This window comes from Monodon monoceros, unplaced genomic scaffold (genome assembly GCF_005190385.1).
Source record: "Monodon monoceros isolate NGI ecotype Baffin Bay Population unplaced genomic scaffold, NGI_Narwhal_1 Super_Scaffold_21, whole genome shotgun sequence".
NCBI classification, from domain to species: domain Eukaryota; kingdom Metazoa; phylum Chordata; class Mammalia; order Artiodactyla; family Monodontidae; genus Monodon; species Monodon monoceros.
Window position 1 is genome coordinate 65,786,030 of NW_021703778.1, and position 19,014 is coordinate 65,805,043.

General features: G+C 46.0%; 1 protein-coding gene across 4 annotated transcripts in view; it reads left to right on the forward strand.

The window, feature by feature from the left end:
• The window catches only part of TLN2 (talin 2), a 443,808-nt gene that overhangs the window by 334,645 nt on the left and 90,149 nt on the right, over window positions 1-19,014 (forward strand). For all 4 annotated transcript variants that reach the window (XM_029237651.1, XM_029237653.1, XM_029237652.1 and 1 more), the window contains 7 exons: window positions 2,736-2,944; window positions 3,825-3,944; window positions 4,992-5,189; window positions 6,243-6,382; window positions 13,918-14,011; window positions 15,934-16,023; window positions 17,876-17,998. In XM_029237651.1, coding sequence (XP_029093484.1) covers window positions 2,736-2,944; window positions 3,825-3,944; window positions 4,992-5,189; window positions 6,243-6,382; window positions 13,918-14,011; window positions 15,934-16,023; window positions 17,876-17,998 — 974 coding nt within the window. The remainder of the gene's footprint in view (window positions 1-2,735; window positions 2,945-3,824; window positions 3,945-4,991; window positions 5,190-6,242; window positions 6,383-13,917; window positions 14,012-15,933; window positions 16,024-17,875; window positions 17,999-19,014) is intronic.

The window sequence follows — 19,014 nt, forward strand, 5'->3', positions numbered from 1 at the left end:
TAATTTTTTCATGAACATGACTTTTCTAATGGCATATGATAAATGTTTTATTCTTCCAAAATAATACAACTCAAATAGAAATAGATTCAAGGGTCCACGTGGTAACGAGGAAGGCAAGAGGAGAGGTCTAGAAATCACAGCCTAGAATTTTCAGTGGTCACAGCTGGGATCGCAGCCTCTCCTGTAACCTGTGGGAAACTGAGACCCAGAGGGAAAAGGTGGCGGCTGTCTAGTCCACACAGCTTGTCAGCAGCAGAGCTGGACGAGGTCTTAACCACACCTGGTGGGTGCCCTTCTGAGCAAGGATGTCCTTCCACCCTGTGCCAGAAGCTTCAGCCTCATATGAATCGGGAGATTAGGTTTGACATAAACACACTACCATGTATAAAACAGATAGCTAGTGGGAACCTGATGTATAGCACAGGGAGCTCAGCTCAGTGCTGTGTGATGACCTAGATGGGTGCGATACAGGGGGTGGGGGGAGGTCCAAGAGGGAGGGGATATAGATGATTCACTTTGCAGTACAGCAGAAACTAACGCAACATTGTAAAGCAATTATACTCCAGTAAAAAAAAAAAAAAAAACAATAAAACCCTCCTTGATGTCTCCAAAAAAAAAAAAAAAAAAATGCAGTGACTCTTCTCTTTGGCTTTTTTCTCTCCTTCACCTTGGCTTTACTTATCTTTATGCTTTCTCCCCCGCCATATAAAACACTTGGTTTAAAATGTGTTCATTCCACATGCTGCGCTCGGAAGTGCCATGTGATAAATGGTAGATTGGCAGCTTTGTAATTTGCCTTGATTAGATTGTAGAGTTATGTCCCAGTTATGTGACTTCCTAAGTATTTACAGATGAGCCAGTCTGCAACTCTGGGAAGTTGTTTTATGGATTCCCCAGGGCCTTTTGTGTTCTTTCTTATATTTCGGTTCCTCGTCCCTAGTAAAGAGAGGACCACCTGCTGCGTCTGTGCCCACGCGGCTGAAGCAGCGGCGGTAAAGACCACGCTCAGGGGTGCCTAGAGACCATCCAGCCGAAGGCTTTAGATACAGTCACCTCAAAGTGTAGTGAGAGAGCAAGTCATCTGTGAATATTTCATGCAGATGTTGTATGTTCTAACAAGAATCCCTTGTAGTTCTCTATCCCAAAGAACACTGTGCAGAGTCTGACCCCGAAGTTAAGAAACTAACCTCAGATCTAAAGGTGTGTCCATGGTCAAGATGCTTCTCAGCACTGGGCCTCATCTGAAATGGTTCGATGAGATGAGCTTTGAGGCTGGGTATTCTGCAGTTCCCCAGGTTCTAGGAGCCTTTTGTTACGTGCCTTGGCATTTCCAGTCTCCTTCCTTTTCTTGGGTGCGCCAAGCACTAGGTACCATGTAGGAAGGCGCCTCTTCTTTCTATGGGAGGTGGCACTGTAGTTTTTAAGGACTAGTTTATATGCATAGTTTGTCTCCGAATCCCATCATCTTTAGAAGTGAATTTAAAGATGAGCAGGCACTTTGCAAAAGAGGATGTCCAAACAGCCACTGAGTGTATGAAAAAGTGCTCAACATCATCGCTCACTAGGGATATAAGAATTAAACCTCAGTGAGGGACTTCCCTGGTGGTCCAGCGGTTAAGACTCCACGCTTCCACTACAGGGGGCATGGTTTTCATCCCTGGTGGGGGAACTAAGATTCCCGCATGCTATATACACCCACCAGAACTGGATAAAATAAAAAATCTAACACTAGTAAGTATGGGCCAGGATGAAGAGCAACTGTAACTCTCATATATATAGTGCTGGCGGGGTGTATAATGGCAAAACCATTCTGCAGACGTGTGGTAGTATCCTCCAAAGCTAAATATACACTTACCCTATGACCCAGCAATTCAGCTCCTAGATTTAAATCCAAGAGAATCAACTCCATATGTCCACCTAAACACAGGGATGAGAACTTTTCTGGGAGCTTTATTCATAATAGTCCACACAGGAAACAATCCCCAAATGTCCAGCAACAGAAGAATGGATAAGCAGATGTTCCTATAATGGAATACGACACAGCAAGAATGTAACAGCATGGGTGAATCTCACAGCATTATGGTCAGAGAAAGAAACCAGACACAAAAGAATACATACAGTGTGGTTCCATCAGCACGTAGTTTAAGAACAGGTAAAGCTAGTCTAAGATGATAAAAGCTAGCATAGGGATTACTTCCAGTGTGAGAGGATATTGACTGGGAAAGGGCACAGGTGATGGAAATGTTCCTTCTCCATATGGATGGCAGATACGTGGGTGTACACATTGGTACAGATTCAGTGAGCTGCCCAGGGAGACTCATTCACTTTGTTGCATGTAAGTTATGCCCCAATAAAAATGACTGGAAAGAAAAGTGAACTTGAATGATTCATCTGTGAGTTTGATACTATGCACTTGGTATTTTAGGTCTAGGGACAGGTGGGGTAGTGGGAGTGACAGGAACCAGAGGGAAATGGTGTTTAGCATGGCATTTGTTGTAACATCCCTCTTGGAGCAGTCCAGAGCCAATGGCTTGAGCTACTTCTTTGAGAAGGACATCAATTCAAATTTTATAAAAAGCAATTTGGAGCCCACCTGTGCCAGGCACTGTCCAAGGATTCTCTCCTTTCTCGAAGGCTCTAGTCTAGAGGCTTACTCCCAAGTAAAAGTATAACTTTTGGATGGAATCTAATAGAAAGTCTGGCGGGCTCTTTTTTTTTTTTTTTTTAATCCCCAGGGGTGGCTGCTCGAGAGACAGCCCAAGCTCTGAAAACGCTGGCCCAGGCTGCCCGGGGGGTGGCTGCATCTACGAGTGACCCCGCGGCTGTGCATGCCATGTTAGATTCCGCCCGGGACGTGATGGAGGGCTCGGCCATGCTCATCCAGGAAGCCAAGCAGGCCCTGATCGCACCTGGAGATGCGGAGAGTCAGCAGAGACTAGCCCAGGTAAGGCCCAGAAGTGGCAATCAAGGTCATCACTGAGGTGGATGCATTGACAGGCTGTTGCCTGGTGTGAGCAGCTTTGGAAGCCTTGCATGGTAACCCCCATAATGTGAGATGTGCTTAATTCAGTCAACAGAAAGTATGGGGGGCTTTGTTGAGACCTGCCGTTAGAACGTGAAGGACCTGGACGCAGCATGTCTGTTTTGGGCCTGTGTGTGCTTACGTATATCCCTCTTCCTAGCCTGGGAGGTGAGGTAGATATGCTTGGTTTAGCTACTCGGTGCTTTAAACTCTCTCTAGTGCCTCTTCAGGTGATTCTTACCAGAGAGCTTAGACAAGGAGCCTCCCACATCCTTAAAAGGCAGCATGTGGGCAACTCCAAGTTGGTCTGGAAGTGCTCAGAACATTCCGCCTGCCCTTGGGCAGGGCAAGGTGTGGGATGATGGCACCAGAGGGTCGCTGAGCATAAATCCATCCCAGGGCGGGCTAACTGTGATCCAAAGGACTCAGGGCCTCCTTCCACCTCAGGACCTCTGCAGGGCTCTCTAGAAGGCAGCTGTTTCTCTTCCTCTTGGTGTTGGATACCTTTGTTTCAGAACCTGACAGAATGTTCGAGAGTTGTATTTGAGCCACAGTCAGCACTTGGCCTGGGCTTGGGAGCAGGTAGGGTGTGCTGTATTGCTGTGTCAGACCCTGTGCTAAGACAGGATGTTAACCCCAGTGAGCGGCCTAGATGAGGAGATTTAACGGTAAACAGTGTCAGGCAGACGCTGGCAGATCAGTTCCCCATCTCTTTTAGCTCTGCTCACTCCCAACACATGTGCAAGAATGTTTGCCCTGAAACCTGCTTTCTGATGGGGCTTTTCTCCCTCTGTGTATTCAGGTGGCCAAAGCCGTCTCTCACTCCTTGAATAACTGCGTGAATTGCCTCCCTGGGCAGAAGGATGTGGACGTGGCCTTGAAGAGCATCGGGGAGTCGAGCAAGAAGCTGCTGGTGGACTCGGTGAGAGGTTTTGGCTCCGGCAGGGGCGCCTGGGGGACTGAGCTCACCTTAGGTGTGGGTGGAGTCTCCTCCCCTCTAGGGGACCTCTAAGCGGCTAGCCTTTCCCTTAGGAGTCCTGTTTTTCCTGCCGATTTGCCTTTTCCTTGTTTTGCTGTCTGATCAGCCGAGTTCCCAGGTAGAGCTTTTAAAGTTTACTTCTTCTTTGAGCCCATGTTGCTGTTTGCTCTCAGGTCATCCCAGTAAGACAGGAATGGCGGGGAGGGGGTATATGATCATCTAACTTCTTATCAGGACATCTCAGGCAGTGACCATCAGGCGATAAAGGGATACAAGTGCCAAGGACTCACTGAGAGAGTGAGCCGTCTGTGGAATTTCACTTTGGGGCCTGGTCCCGTCCCTGTCTTGTGAGTCCCCTTTGCGGGTACTTGGCCTTGTTCATCTTTGGTTCTTCTCTGCCTGGTCCCTGGCATATACCAGGTATGCAAGCAGTGGGTGTGATGTGACTAATATCTAGCTTAACTCTCTGGAACTTTTCACCAACAGTTACAGTTCTGCTAGTGGCACTTCTGTGGAAAAGCTATTCAGTATATTGTTAGCAAAGACCAACTGATGAATAAAATTTGATGGCTGTTAGTTTAGAAGAATAGGATTTAAAGTTTCATAGCATCTGCCTTTTAGTTCCAGAAAGCTAAACCTTTGAGAGTTTCCGTCTGAGAAACCCAAGATAGGGTGCTGGTTCAGAGAGTGGATCCCGAGTCAGACTGCCCAGGTGTGAATCCTGGCTCTGCCCCTTAGGAGACCAGAAGCCTGAGGAAAGCTGTCCTTACCATTTTTAGATCCACTGTGTCTAGCACTGAATAGGTGTTCAAGGGAATGTACATATTTTGAAGGTCAACCTTAACAAGGGCTCAGACCACACAGAGCCTTTTAGTCTAGATGACTCACAACTGCATCCCAGGAGAGTCTGTCTTCCCTCTGCAACATACTACCTTTGTTTCTCCTACGCAAAGTAGAACTTCTCCTGCAACGTGCCTTCTCTTGCCATAGTTACCTCCGAGCACGAAGCCTTTCCAGGAAGCCCAGAGTGAACTGAACCAAGCAGCGGCCGATCTGAACCAGTCTGCAGGGGAGGTGGTCCATGCCACTCGGGGCCAGAGCGGAGAGCTGGCTGCAGCCTCCGGGAAGTTCAGTGATGATTTCGATGAATTCCTCGATGCCGGCATTGAGATGGCGGGCCAGGCTCAGGTGAGGCTGGTGTGGCTGAGTGGAGTTGACCCTTGCCCCTCTCGACTCTGGTGGACCGTCGTCCCCTGCGGGCAAGTGGCAAATAAGAGCGGGGAAGCTGTGAGCAGCCCACACCTTTACACTGTCTTTGCTGCTCAGAGAGCTCCATGAGCTCACAGGAATGGCATTCCCAAAGATACTATTAGCTTATGTGTGAAGTTCTTCCTGGAAATGACAGATAACTTTTCCCACGATCCTCCAACAGAACTCATCATTTTATTTATGCTTTTTGGAGGGAGGGCAGCTCTGCATCCTATACTTCAAATGTGGTTTAATACTGTAAAAACTCATGTATTTGAAGTTCGGGGAGCCCACTTGAAAAGGCTGTGTCTGATCCTGAGTGTCAAGTGATTCAAACTTACCTCTTTCAGATGAACAGATAAACCCCTTGTTTAGAACAAGGGCGGGTGACTGGTCTGGTGTCAGCTTATGGAGCTGGTTTTTTTTTTTTTTTGCGAGCTCCTGTGAACTCCCTAAAAGTGGTACCCAGGGTGTTTTTTACTCTGTTATCTACAAAGGGTTGTTTCTCGGATGGCAGGCCAGGTGAGAAATGTATCCTTTCCAGAGTTGGGAGCTTCTGGGATGCAGTCAGCTCTAAATGTCCAGACAGTGACGGTAGTTTGTGCCAGGCTGAGATGGACAAGCCCCTTGATAACTCCAGCATTGTTGAGCAAGATGCTGGAGTTGTGGCCCTGTCTGTGTGCTCTCTCGCTCGCTTTCTCCCTCCCGCCCCCATTAATGCCCACACTTGTGAGACAGCACAGCTCTCGGCTGACCCACTTGGGCTGGATTTCTGTCCTGTTGTGTGCATCTTGGTCCAGATATCTGTTTGGGGAACGGTAGACACTGGGCAGAGTCTTGACAAGTTAGGCATCTGCAGACTAATTGGACTTAATGCAACCTAGACAGATAGAAGATAACCTGCTTCCGTTTCAAGGTGCTGCTCCTAGCTCTGAATGCTGCCTAGGAGAAATGGACAGCCCCTAATTACTCTGGCTCCTTTTGACCTTCCAGACGAAAGAAGACCAGATCCAAGTGATAGGGAACCTCAAGAACATCTCGATGGCATCCAGCAAGCTGCTGTTAGCTGCCAAGTCTCTCTCTGTAGACCCAGGAGCACCCAATGCAAAAAATCTCCTGGCCGCAGCTGCAAGGTAAGAGCGGAACAAAATGGGCGATCACGTGTGGGTAAATAACGGCAGTGTTTGCAAGATCCACCTGACATCCTGCTGCTTTGCTGAGCGAAGAAGTAGTGCTGACCTTCTGTTGTCAGAGTTGGAGGCGAGAGTGACAGAGATGCTGGTGTCTTATTAAACGGGCCCATTTGCATGCGCTTTCTCCCCTAAAGATGCCTTCTGTCTCCTCTTTTTTTTTGTTGTTTTTTTTTTTTTTGCGGTACGCGGGCCTCTCACTGTTGTGGCCTCTCCCCTTGCGGAGCACAGGCTCCGGACGCGCAGGCTCAGCGGCCATGGCTCACGGGCCCAGCCGCTCCGCGGCACGTGGGATCCTCCCGGACCAGGGCAGGCACGAACCCGTGTCCCCTGCATCGGCAGGCGGACTCTCAACCGCTGCGCCACCAGGGAAGCCCCTTCTGTCTCCTCTTAAAGCCTTTTCAGGAGGACTTGCTTAGCCTTAAGGCCCCCACTGATGTATAAACGTAGTGGCTTAGATTTTTTTTGAAAGTAGTATTACTATCTTTCAGATTATGGAAGTAATATAAGTTCATTAAAAAGAAACCAGAAGATGCTGAAAAGTATAAAAAAACCGACACTCAACTAGCCATTCAACATTTCTTGAGTCTTACTATGTGCCTGGCACCAATGTTAATTAGATGGATTTAAACAGGTTCACTTCGTCACGTGCAGAAGGGCTCTAGCTCAGAATGAATGGGGCGGTGGGGAGGAGTAAATTGTTTTGGGAAATATGTTAAAACATGAATCTGAACTTGGGGTAAGGTCAGCATTCTTCTTTCCTGTTGTTTTTCACCTGAGGAACTGGGTCATACAAGACAATTTCTGCTCTAGGGCCGTTTAGTTCAATAACTAGTGATGGAGTGCTGGTAGCTGGAGAAACTGCAACGACAGCCCAGGAAAATTTTATATTGGCAATCCCACATTCGTATTCCTGAACCGAGAGGGTAGGGTATTTTATTTTCCTATGGAAGTGTAGGCCTGTTTTTGTAGCATTTCTTGATATCACTTTATGTGTAGGAAAACTAACAGCAGTGAGAGATTAAATGCAGGACAATTAGGACACATAGCATAATTGGAAACATTTTCAAAATGTGCAGATTAGTGATTTTTAAAACGCATGGCTTGAATTCTACTTAAATTTTTTTAAACCTGATTTTGTTTGCTTATTTCTTTTTTAATGTCTTTATCTCTTCTGGCTTTTTTTTTTTTTTTTTTTTTTTTTTGGCGGTACGCGGGCCTCTCACTGTTGTGGCCTCTCCCGTTGCGGAGCACAGGCTCCGGAGGCGCAGGCTCAGCGGCCATGGCTCATGGGCCCAGCTGCTCTGCGGCATGTGGGATCTTCCCGGACCAGGATACGGACCCGTGTCCCCTGCATTGGCAGGCGGACTCTCAACCACTGCTCCACCAGGGAAGCCCCCTCTCCTGGCTTTTTATAAGTTGTTAGAATCAGGAGACATGAATTCTAGTACAAGCTTTAGTGCTTGACTAGGTTACCTTGGTCAGGTCACTCAACCTGTCTAAACTTTCCCATTTGCCAAATAGGGATGTGTACAGACTACATTGTCCTTGAGCTCTGTTCAGTTCTCGATATATAAGGTAGCATGGTACCACTGGTTAAAACCTGTTTCTGGTCTCCTGTTTGCTTGTAGTGTTATTTTATTTTATTTTATTTTTATGGGGGGGTTAGGTAATTTCAGAGCAGTTGCCTTCAAAACCTTTGAGTTTCTTCATTTATTCCCAGATACATACTTTACCTTCAAACGATAGCTAGAGCCACTAGGTGATGGGAAAAATACCCTCACATCTCCCCACCTCCAACTTATGCTTTGTTTGTGATTGTTGCATTAGGTGAGTGCCCTCCTGGGGTCGTGGTGGAGATGAAGAGGGACAGTGATGTCGTCTCTGTCGTGCAGCTGTTTCTGATCTAAAACCCTCTTAATCACTCTCTTTTCCTACAAACAACCTTTGGGTAAGGCAACTAATGTTGCCAGGTATCTGAACTCAGATGTTTTTCATTATCTTAAATTTTTCACATCGTTTCAAAATTACAGTTTCCAACTTAGAGCGTGTTGTCGACTCTCTTAAATTGTGGGAATGAGGGTAGAGTATAAATTGGCCTTTTGAAAGCCCCGTACCGAAGGGAATCCAGGACCCGAAAGCATGCTGCTGGTGTCCTGGCTCTGTGAGTGTCTGAACGCCCCCTGGTGGTGACATTGAGGAAGGGACCTGGAGGCGAGGTAAAAAAGCTTTCTTTGCCTCTGTCTGTCCTGGCTTTCAGCAGTTGACAGAATTCCCAGCCTGATGGTTTCATAGCCAAGACAGCACTCAAGAATCATCACATGAACTGATAGTCTTGGGCTGGAACAGCTGCAGGAAGTTGCTGGCCTATTCTCCTTGGCTTCTTGGCCCATGCTGGCAAGCTCTGCTCCCTGGGGTGATTTCCCAGCGGAAGCTCCAGCCAGGTCAAGTGAGTCAGGCAGCTCCCCTTGGAGGGTAAAGCTCTGCCCACCTGGGGTGCCTTCGTTCATTCTCTTGTTCCTTCATTTGTTCATTAAACAGATTTTTACCACATGCCTGATAAGGGCACACACTGTAAGACTGGGACGGCCCTGGTGGAGTTAGGACAGGGGGCACAATCAGGGCATGCCACCCTCATTCTATCTGGGCCTCACAACAGTCTGGTGCATAAGTACCTTTGGAGTTGGGAAGCAGGGAATCGATTGCTCTCGTCCTCATCTTCAGTCCCACTGCCCTCCCTCTACTTGAGACGGCCATGCCTGCCTGTCCTTCCTGTGGATGTCCCCAAAGGCCCCACAGAGATGCTACTGTGGGGGCCCAGGCCTGGACCAACTCAGCCCCACCCTGCTCCTACATCAGCAGACTTGAACCCTTTCTTTGTCCTTTCTAGTCTCCGTGATTCTTCCTGCTTTAGGAGAAAATGGTTTACTTCTGGGAGAGCAGTAGAGTATGTGTGCTTTTCCCTCTGCTCCTCTGATCATTCTGCATCTGAGCCCAGGTGCATCTGAGGAAGCTGGTCCCTTGGTTTCTGATGTGCGTGGGGAGGAAGTCATTTTCTGTTGAGGTCCTGGCTTGTTTGTCTTCTTTCTGTGTAACTGCTTGGCTCTGGCTCTTTTCTGGCAAGTTGGGTGGAGCTGGAGATCCTTTGTCCACCGTTCATCAGGCTTTTCCCTGCCTGGGGGCTGGACTGATGCTCCCTGAACTTAGTTAAGGAAGTGGGAAACCAGTTGGCAGTGGCAAAAGGAGGAAGTGCCCTAACTCTGAGCACCTCCCCAAGCTGCCGAGCACAACACAGTCACCCTGAACAGAAGGGCTCCCGGGCTGAAGACTTGACGCCCGCAGCTGCCAGCATCAGGGCCATCCTAGGCCGGGTGTTCAGCTGCTTTCCAGTCCCCTGAGGGCTCCCTAGGACCTTGCAGGAGGCGCCTCTTCCCGGACCACCCTTTGCTTTGAAGTTCCTGCCGGGCAGGAGTCTTCCTGTCTCCAGAGATGGTGAAAAAGGATGTCCCAGCAAGCAGCACTTCCATGCTGTAAAGTAGAAAAATGTACACTGGGCCGCCTTCTGTCTCTTGGTCTCCTCTAGAATGTTCCATTCCCGTAATCCGAATCAGGATCTCGCTGAGCCTTGACTTTCCAATTGCTCTGGTCCATGTTGGGCCCCCCTTCATAGGCAGAACCCACACCCACGGTCGAGGCTTTCATTTTCTTTCTTTCACTCCCGCGAGTCCTGCCTGTGTCTGGCTGATCCTGGTGTCACACCCCCCATCACTGCTTCCTCTGGCTCACCTTTGTGTCTTGTCTGTTCATTGTCTTGCCTCTCCAACTGGATTGCAAGCACCTTGCTTTCCTAGAGAGACTTAAACTGTATTATTTTTTTTTTACTCCCCATGCCTTGTGCATGGTAGGACCCAGGGAATACAGACAGGGGAGTTTCAGTTTCCTCTTAGTTGCCTTTCCAAGCACGTCCTCCTTTGAGGAAGGGAATCATCTGAAGTTGCTCTGTTCCCCTCCAAGCTCGCTATTGGACGACTTGGGCTTAATAAATAATCAAAAGCACAAACTGGTTGATTTTCTTCTCTCACCTCTGCCCCAATTCTATATCTATTTAAAGGTTCCTTCCAGAGCTCACAAACTCCTGTCTGAATCAATTTAGTATCTCTGAATGCTAAATGATTTGTAGGTTAGAAAGCCTTTAACATCTGAGGTTGTAGATCCCAATTTATTAAAAACTGAGAGTGGCTAAATATGCTTATTAGATAAGCATTACAGGAAAACACTATCTCTAGATGGTGAAATTACGGTTATTTAATTTTTTGTATTTTTTAAAATAAACTTGTACGGCTTTGATCATTACCGAAAAGTGTGGGGAAAGTAAAAGCAACTACAGTTCAAGCCTACTTGGATTTACATAGAATGAAGGGAGGATGCAGCTAATGTTGGCTGTATTTTTATAACAGTGTAAGTAGGTTAATTCATAATGCTTTAGTAGATTTACTGGTATCTGCTTTAAAATAATTTTATAAAATCACTGTTAACATTGTGATACATCATTGTCATTTTTCTATGCATATGTATATTCTTACAGGTATGGGCTTATGTGGTTTTTACGTTTTATATACAGTTTTTTATATAAGGAATATGATATCATGACTTTTAATGGGTGCCAAGAATTCTGTTATAGACTATACATTTAATCAGTCCTTTATCACTGCATATTTGGGTTGTCTTTAATCCTTTGCTCTTATAAATAAGTACCGTAGTTTGAAACATGAAAATACTGTTTCCCATTGTCAAATCTATATAACCATTTGCCTCTGTGCCGCTAAGTTTATTTAGCTATGCAATCCAGACTCTAAAATGAGTTACGGGGATAAATGATACCTAAATAATGCTTTTTAGTCATGGATCAGTATTACCCAAGTGACTCATTCAAGCATGCAGTGCTGTGCTGGCACTGTTAAGGACTATCCAACCACAAACTCTTATTAGTCTGTTTGTTGTTTGTTGTTGTTTTACCCCAAGTTTTTATTTGAACATTTTTCACTTCTAAAAATTGTTGAAAGGACAGTGAATAGCTATATATTCTCAGGATTTACCAATTGTAAACTTAGTTTGGGGTGTTTTTTTGGTTTGTTTTTTCTTTTTGGAGGGGGCCACACCGCCTGGCTTGCGGGATCTTAGGTCCCCAACCAGGGATTGAACCCGGGCCCATGGTAGTGGAAATGCAGAGTCCTAACCACTGGACTGCCAGGGAATTCCTGTAAACACTTAGTTTCTAATGGAAAAATCTTTATATAAAGACTAGCTTTTTAAAAATGTAGATAAACAGGAAACATTGAAGGAAATAAGCCAAATGGAAAGCTTGTGTGATACGTGGAAATATTCCCCAAATGATCGTGTCACCACAGTTGAGGGCTGTACCCTTTGTTATGTTGACACATCCAGCCTGTCCACTCCGAAGTATGTCTTGAAGGCTGCCATTGCAGAACACGGTGTTGGACTCTCTGGGGGACCCTTCCAGTGAATACATCATGAACTGCACCTTCCAAAGGTGGTCCCAACTAGAGACTGTCCTGCTATCTCAGTTGTTCTTGTTTTGCTTTGCACCTGGAAGGCACAGTGCTTCCCCATGACACCTTACTTAGTTAAGCACTTTTCCACAAATAAATGAGTCACTAGAGTTAATCTTACACAAGCTATTTGGGGTTTCCTTCTTGAGCTGAGGAATGTTTTTCTTCTTCCCATCACTCTAGCTAAATTTAAAATTCAAAGCAGTAGCTCCTCATCAAATAATTAAGCTGATTGCCTTTGTACATTGGCAACATCTTTTTCCACCTAATTTGATATTCTGTGGGAAGCTGCAAAGCCAATTTAACTAATAAAATGCGGCATCTTTATATCAGGCAGTGTTAATGATTAGCAGCAATGTGTGTCCTATTTTGATTTTGTTTGTTTTATTTTAAGTTTCCTGTTAGCTGCAGTGGTTACTGACTGTGAATAGAATTCAGGGTCCTGCCCAAACTATGGACCAGTTATGGCCCTGCAGAAAAATGGTTTTGAATCTGGTCTTTGTGTCTGATAGACATGGGTTTAAGTCTTATTTCTGCTTCTTATTTGTAGCATCTCCTTAGGGAATTATCTCGTGTGTGTGTGTGTGTGTGTGTGTGTGTGTGTGTGTGTGTGTGTATGTCTGTTTTTTTCATTTATAAAAACAAGGGTATTCAATTTTAAGACTTAGTGTAAAGGTACAGTAATCAAAACAGTGTGGTATTGGTGAAGGGTTAGACACACAGGTCAATGGAATAGAATAGAGTCCAGAAGTAGACCCACACAAATATGGCCAACTGATTGTCAACAAGGTTAAAAAAGCAATTCAGTGCAGAAAGGATGGCATTTTTAATGGTACTGGAATAATTAGACTTCCATATATCCCCCCCATGAAAAAAAATCTGGATACATATTTCACACCTTGTTAAAGAAATTAACTCAAAATGGACCGTGCCTTTATAAATCATCCATGGCAACCTAAACAGAGGCTGTCCAGGAGGGGTGGAACCCTAGCCAATGTAGAAAAAAATCTGGGCTGTGTTTTAAGTTCTAAGAAGAATGGAAACACATGTAAAATCATGTAAGAATCTCTGATTCCTATTAATGTTAACAAAGAAAATAGCTCTTTTAAAGAATAATGTTGGTATAGCTTCTAGGAACTGGTCAGTCACGTAGAAATGAATGGTAAGAAGAGGTTTTAAAATCATAAGGCACAGTTTACAGTGTGACTTTTAAAATATACAAAATAGTCCAAACTATACAAAGGCTGTCCAAAATAGCCTAGCTCGGATCATCCCATTCCTATGGGCTGCTATGGGAGGATTCTGAAAACAGTACTACTATGAGCTGTTTGCCATTTGCAACTTCATTGTGAATTCCTTCTTGTGAATATATTAAAGATAGCCACATTTTCTTAAGAGAACTATTAGTATTGATACTTTTAAGGGTAAATCAATGAATAATGAGAAGCAAGGTAGGGATTCTCATTCTCTCTTCCCTGGCTGTGGTTGATTTTGGGTTGTTTAGAGCAGGGGGCCCAACCCCCAGGCGGAGGACTGGTTAAGGAACCGGGCCGCACAGCAGGAGGTGAGCGGCGGGAAAACAAGGGAAGCTTCATCTGCCGCTCCCCCATGGCTCGCGCGTTACCGCTGACCCCCCCCCCCCCCTGCTCCCCTTATTGCCCCCACCACCCCCCCCCCCCCCCCCCCCCCCAGCCGGTGGAAAAATTGTCTTCCAGGAAACCGGTCCCTGGTGCCAGAAAGGTCGGGGGCTGCTGGTTTAGAGCCTTGTGGCAGAGCTGTCACAGGGACCACAGCCTTTATAGTGAAGTAATTGTATTCCTAGCGAACCTACAAAACACTGTTGGGGAAATTACTGTTGATCTTTACAAAACAAAACAAAAAACACTCTTTCCGTATCTGTCGTCGCAGAGCTGTGACGGAGAGCATCAATCAGCTCATCAGTCTGTGCACCCAGCAAGCTCCTGGCCAGAAGGAATGTGATAACGCCCTGCGGGAGCTTGAGGTGAGTCCCTGGAAAGGCTGCTGAGGATTTCAGAGTGTCTGTGTGTCTGTCCTTTCCCTCCGGGTCAGGTTCTTCTCTATTCTTACCTTTGATCTTTCCTGGGAAACTATTGGAGCCAAAGTTCCAATCCAAGTGGGAAGGAATTAAAGAAAAATTAGATTTGGTGAGGTTATCATCCCTGTTTCCACTTAAGAGTTGCTTTGTTAAAGGATTCTTTATTTCATACAGGAAGAGGCCTATGGTATTGAGTGTAGGCTGAAGATAAGCAATTTCTACCTAAAAAGTTTGGGAGTGATTATTCTGGGGCATTTGGGAGAAGCTGGAATAGATGTGCTTTATGAGTAAAAATGATTTTCCCATACATCGTATTTTGTAACATGTAGGGGGCTCATTAGAGAAAACCCAGGAGTAACACTTATTACTATACAGTCAAGGTGGCCGTGGAGCTCCTAGTGGCCCAGACACAGTGTAGGGCTTATCAGTTTATATTCATACTTAGGGTTTATTTTTAATGGAAAATTCATTTATGCCCACAGAGTATACATGGGCAAGAATAAAATCAGTGTGCCTACTTGTCTGTAAAGCAGTCCTAACCAATTCAGCTTATGTTGAAACAGGCAAATGGTTATCTCAGTAGATATGGGTTGGTTGTACCGAGTGTACCTTTAGTTTTCTGAACAGGGATACCCACCATGCCAGAGCTGTTAGGGGTGGGGGGTTGATTGCAGCTTCTGAAGGGTCTGATTGAGGCCCAGTCCGCCGATGGCAAGAGGCCATCGGCACAACTGAAAGTGAGAATAGGCAGGGGGCTGAAGCATTCTGAAAACAGTGGAGAATGTTTCCTTCCTTGGGTGAGTCACTGCCCTATCCTGGTCTGTTCACATTTGCAAATATAAATGATACGGGGACTGTTGATCTAAATGAGGTCTGTTGGCCCAGATGCACATCCTCTGTGCCTTAATGGTATCCTTGGTTGCCAAAATTATGGCTATTTCAGTGTTGCTGTTACTAAGGCAGTTTTGATCATCCAAGGAGTGGGAGGAGTTTCTTCAATGAAATGAACACCTTTGTGCCGCCCTCTTCCCCTCAGATCTTTGCTGATTAACTCAGCAGTTTCACCATTACTTCCCCCCAACCCTTAGCAACTCACATGGCCTTGTCTTTTTGTTGGCTGTGCCCCAAAGTCTGCTAGGTCCCACTGTATCTTCTCACTCAACAGGGAGGAAGATGGATGGCTATGTCCCCTGACTTTCCTCCCGTGGAAAAGTCCCTCATAAACGATGATCAAAGGTTATTGCAACATGAAAGCTAGCAACGGTTTTCAGCAGACTGGAGACAAAGGCAGAAAAAGCAAGCCCCATGCCCTGTTCCTTGATGGAGACCTAAACAAGATTCAACATTTTCTATACTTTTAAAGTTAAAAACAAATGAACCATTCCAGTGGGTGGTTTTGGGGGGGTTACCTTCTTTCATGCCTACCCATTGAAAGGTCCCAGAATTGAAAACTGAGGTCCCTACTAATCAAGAAGAAATGAATGAACCTGTCCTTGATATTTAAACTCCTTGGAGTTATCCAGCAGAGAAATTATACTCATTGACCATGAATATATATTGCCTCCCACTAACTTTCAGATTCTTTAAGAAAAAAATGTCCCCGTTCTGTGGATACCATGCTTCTCCTTCACATTTGAAAACAAGAGATTCTCCTCTCTGTCAGAGCTAACCAAGACACACCCACCCCAATCAGCGTGGTGTTGCCCGCAGGAAATCTGAAGTCATAGACACTGTGATCTAAATTCCTCTCAAGAATCTGGATAATGACCAGAATCCTGTGTATGGAGGAGAAGTTGATAGTTGGTATTTTATGTTGAGTTTCCCTTGTTCTATAAGGCTTGCTCTTAAGTTGTGTTCTCCTTCTGTAGACTGTCAAGGGGATGTTGGACAATCCCAATGAACCTGTTAGTGACCTCTCTTACTTTGACTGCATCGAGAGTGTAATGGAAAACTCCAAGGTAAGCCTGGCTGTGCTGTTAGCATCCCTCCTCATTGTGGGGAAGAATCAAGACATGCTTTGTGTGCACTGGCCCGTGGCCCCTCTGCATGGTTGCCCGTGTCCTAAAGCCCTGTTATGCCGCCCTTTGCCCAGGTGCTTCTCAAACCTGGCTGTGCATCAGAATCACCTGGGGGTCTTGTTGAACACACCTTGCTAGGTCACACCTCTGAGTTTCTGATTCAGTAGATCCCAAGGTGGGGGAGATTGTGCATTTCTGACAAGTTCCCAGGTCCTGCCATGTGGTCCAGGGCCCACTCTATGAGAACCACTGCTCAGACCCTACGAGGGATGGGTCTTACTGTGAGTCAGAGCATGTATTTCCTTCAACTGGAACTGCACTGGTGGGGAAAGCCCTTCAATGGCCTTGGCTTATATGAGATCCTCCCGTGTGTTCTTTTCACCATCTATCCATGCCTTGCATTCTCAAGGGGAGTGAAAAATTGTGGGGGTTTTTTGGGGGGTGCGGGTGGTGAAAGTATCTAAGATTATACAAAGGTTTGTGTCCTCCCTTCTCCAAATCTTAACCCTGCTCAACAAGATCTTATTTCTTAGTATTTAATTTAATGTGGGTGGCAGTTGGAGGGGGGTGGTCTAAAAAGACTTCTTATCAGAGCAATAATAATAATATTTTAAAAGGTCAGGAAACACTGATCTATGGTAATTGCACCAGTGTTTTTTGAGAATGCCTCAAAATCAGGATAAAATGAAATGCAAGTGAGATGAATGGAATTTCTTTCTTTCCCTATCCAAGATGGCTTCTTGACAAACAAAGAGCTCTGTCTTGGGTTCTAGACTTGGATGTGATAGTCTCCCTAAAGATTTCTGTTGAACATCCTTCAGTTCTAAGATCTGTGACCCTGGAAAGTAGGACCTGCCTTCCTGGGGCATGAGGAGGCCCATGAAGACACAACACCAGATATGGGGCAGGCGCCTTGCCTCTGCCTGTGTGACCTTCTGTCTGACCTTGTGCATGGTGCTTGACCTCTCTGGGTTAGATTCTGAGTACTGAAATCCCGTTTAGCTGTTATTTTAAAGACCTCTGATAGGGACTTCCCTGGTGGTGCAGTGGTTAAGAATCCGCCTGCCAGTGCAGGGGACACGGGTTCGAGCCCTGGTCCGGGAAGATCCCACATGCCACGGGAGCAACTAAGCCTGTGCACCACAACTACTGAGCCTGCGCTCTAGAGCCCACGAGCCACAACTACTGAGCCCACGTGCCACGGCTACTGAAGCCTGAGCATCAAGAGCCCGTGCTTCACAACAAGAGAAGCCACTGCAATGAGAAGCATGCACACTGTGACAAAGAGTAGCCCTCGCTCGTTGCAACTAGAGAAAGCCCGCGCACAGCAATGAAGACCCAGTGCAGCCCCCCAAAATTAATTAATTAATTAAAGACTATCAATAAGTGAATAATATCGGGAAGAGTGTGTCTTCTGCTTTCTGGGTATGGTCTTCACCTACAGCTCGGTAGATATGTCTGATTTTATATTCTGGGAACTAACAGTTCTCAGTTTAGACCATTCACCCATGGGCTGCCCTGTATAGATTTTAGTTTATTGATCTGTGTATAGTAACTGTACCTCCTTGAGATATAGATAACTTTTGGGTGAAAGCTTCAGAATTTATTTATTTCTCTTTGTGGAACAGAAATGATATCATTATCTTAAATCTCTTCTTATTGCAAATAAAGTAAAATAATGGCAAATATTGTAAATTAAGTGGCCTTGAACATTCAAGTTGGAAGGGTAGCCCCTTTACCCCATGGTCTGAAGGAATGTTGGTCAGAATATCGCTGGTGGTTTGTTTTGCAGGTTCTGGGCGAGTCGATGGCAGGGATTTCGCAGAATGCCAAGACCGGGGACCTCCCTGCTTTTGGGGAGTGTGTGGGGATTGCGTCCAAGGCTCTCTGTGGGCTGACGGAGGCTGCAGCCCAGGTAAGGCACGGGTGCCCGTGCCCCACGACGCAGGCCTTCCAGCCCTGTCCTGTGCCGGGTCCCTGTGGGAGGCACGCGGGGGCTTCAGCTTCAGCTCCATCTCCACCCATCACCACGGAAACCATGGAGAAGGTGGTGGCTCTTGCTGGCTAAGCATTTAGGCAAAACATCAGCCCGTTACCCCTGGAGCAGAGCAGCCTGGAGAGAACACTGAACCCTGCAGACCCAGCCTAAGGGTTCAGAGGCCCGTCTTTTTTTCTTTTTTTTTTAAGGTCATTGTTACAGATAAGTTGTTTGGGGGGAAAAAAATAGGTATGACACAATTCAAATTCCCTCTGAGGCTTTAGAGTTGCAAAAGTCTTAGTCATGCTCTTTTTAGAATCAGAAGGAGAAAAAATTGGATGCCATCACACAGAGTCATGATCAGGCATGTTCCTGGCTCGTCTTCAACTGTGCTGTGTATTTCCAGTAATTGCTGGGCTCATGTAACTGAATTTCCAAGAATGTCAGCATTTACCTTGAAGGATTTATCATTTGACAATTGCCTTGAGCCTAGAAGATTTTATTGAGCCAAAGAAAAACATCCCTAGTTCAGGGGGTGAAATCACCTTCCCTTATTTGGCCCCTCATATCTCAGGGGAAATGAGTTAAGGTTAGAATTTTCCCTCACAGATTCATTTTCTCCCTGTTATTTGGCTAACACCTCCAAAGGGTTTGAAGAGAAGACCTTCTCTTGTAGCCTCTTGTCCTCTTGGAGACCGAATATTGCCTTTTTTTCCCCTGAACCATTTTATTCATCCTTACTTACTGCTTCAAATACTGGCCTAAACAAGAAGGATACATTAGGCTACAAGATGAGAAATCCTCATGTAGGGCAGGCTCCAGGGTTGGCCTACCCAGTAGCTCCACACCATCAGTCTACACCCACTTTTTTCCCCCTCTGCCATCTGCCAGCCAAAGAGTGAGCTCCATGCTGAGGCTGGTCCCCCTCATGGTCATAAGGTGGCTGCCAGAGC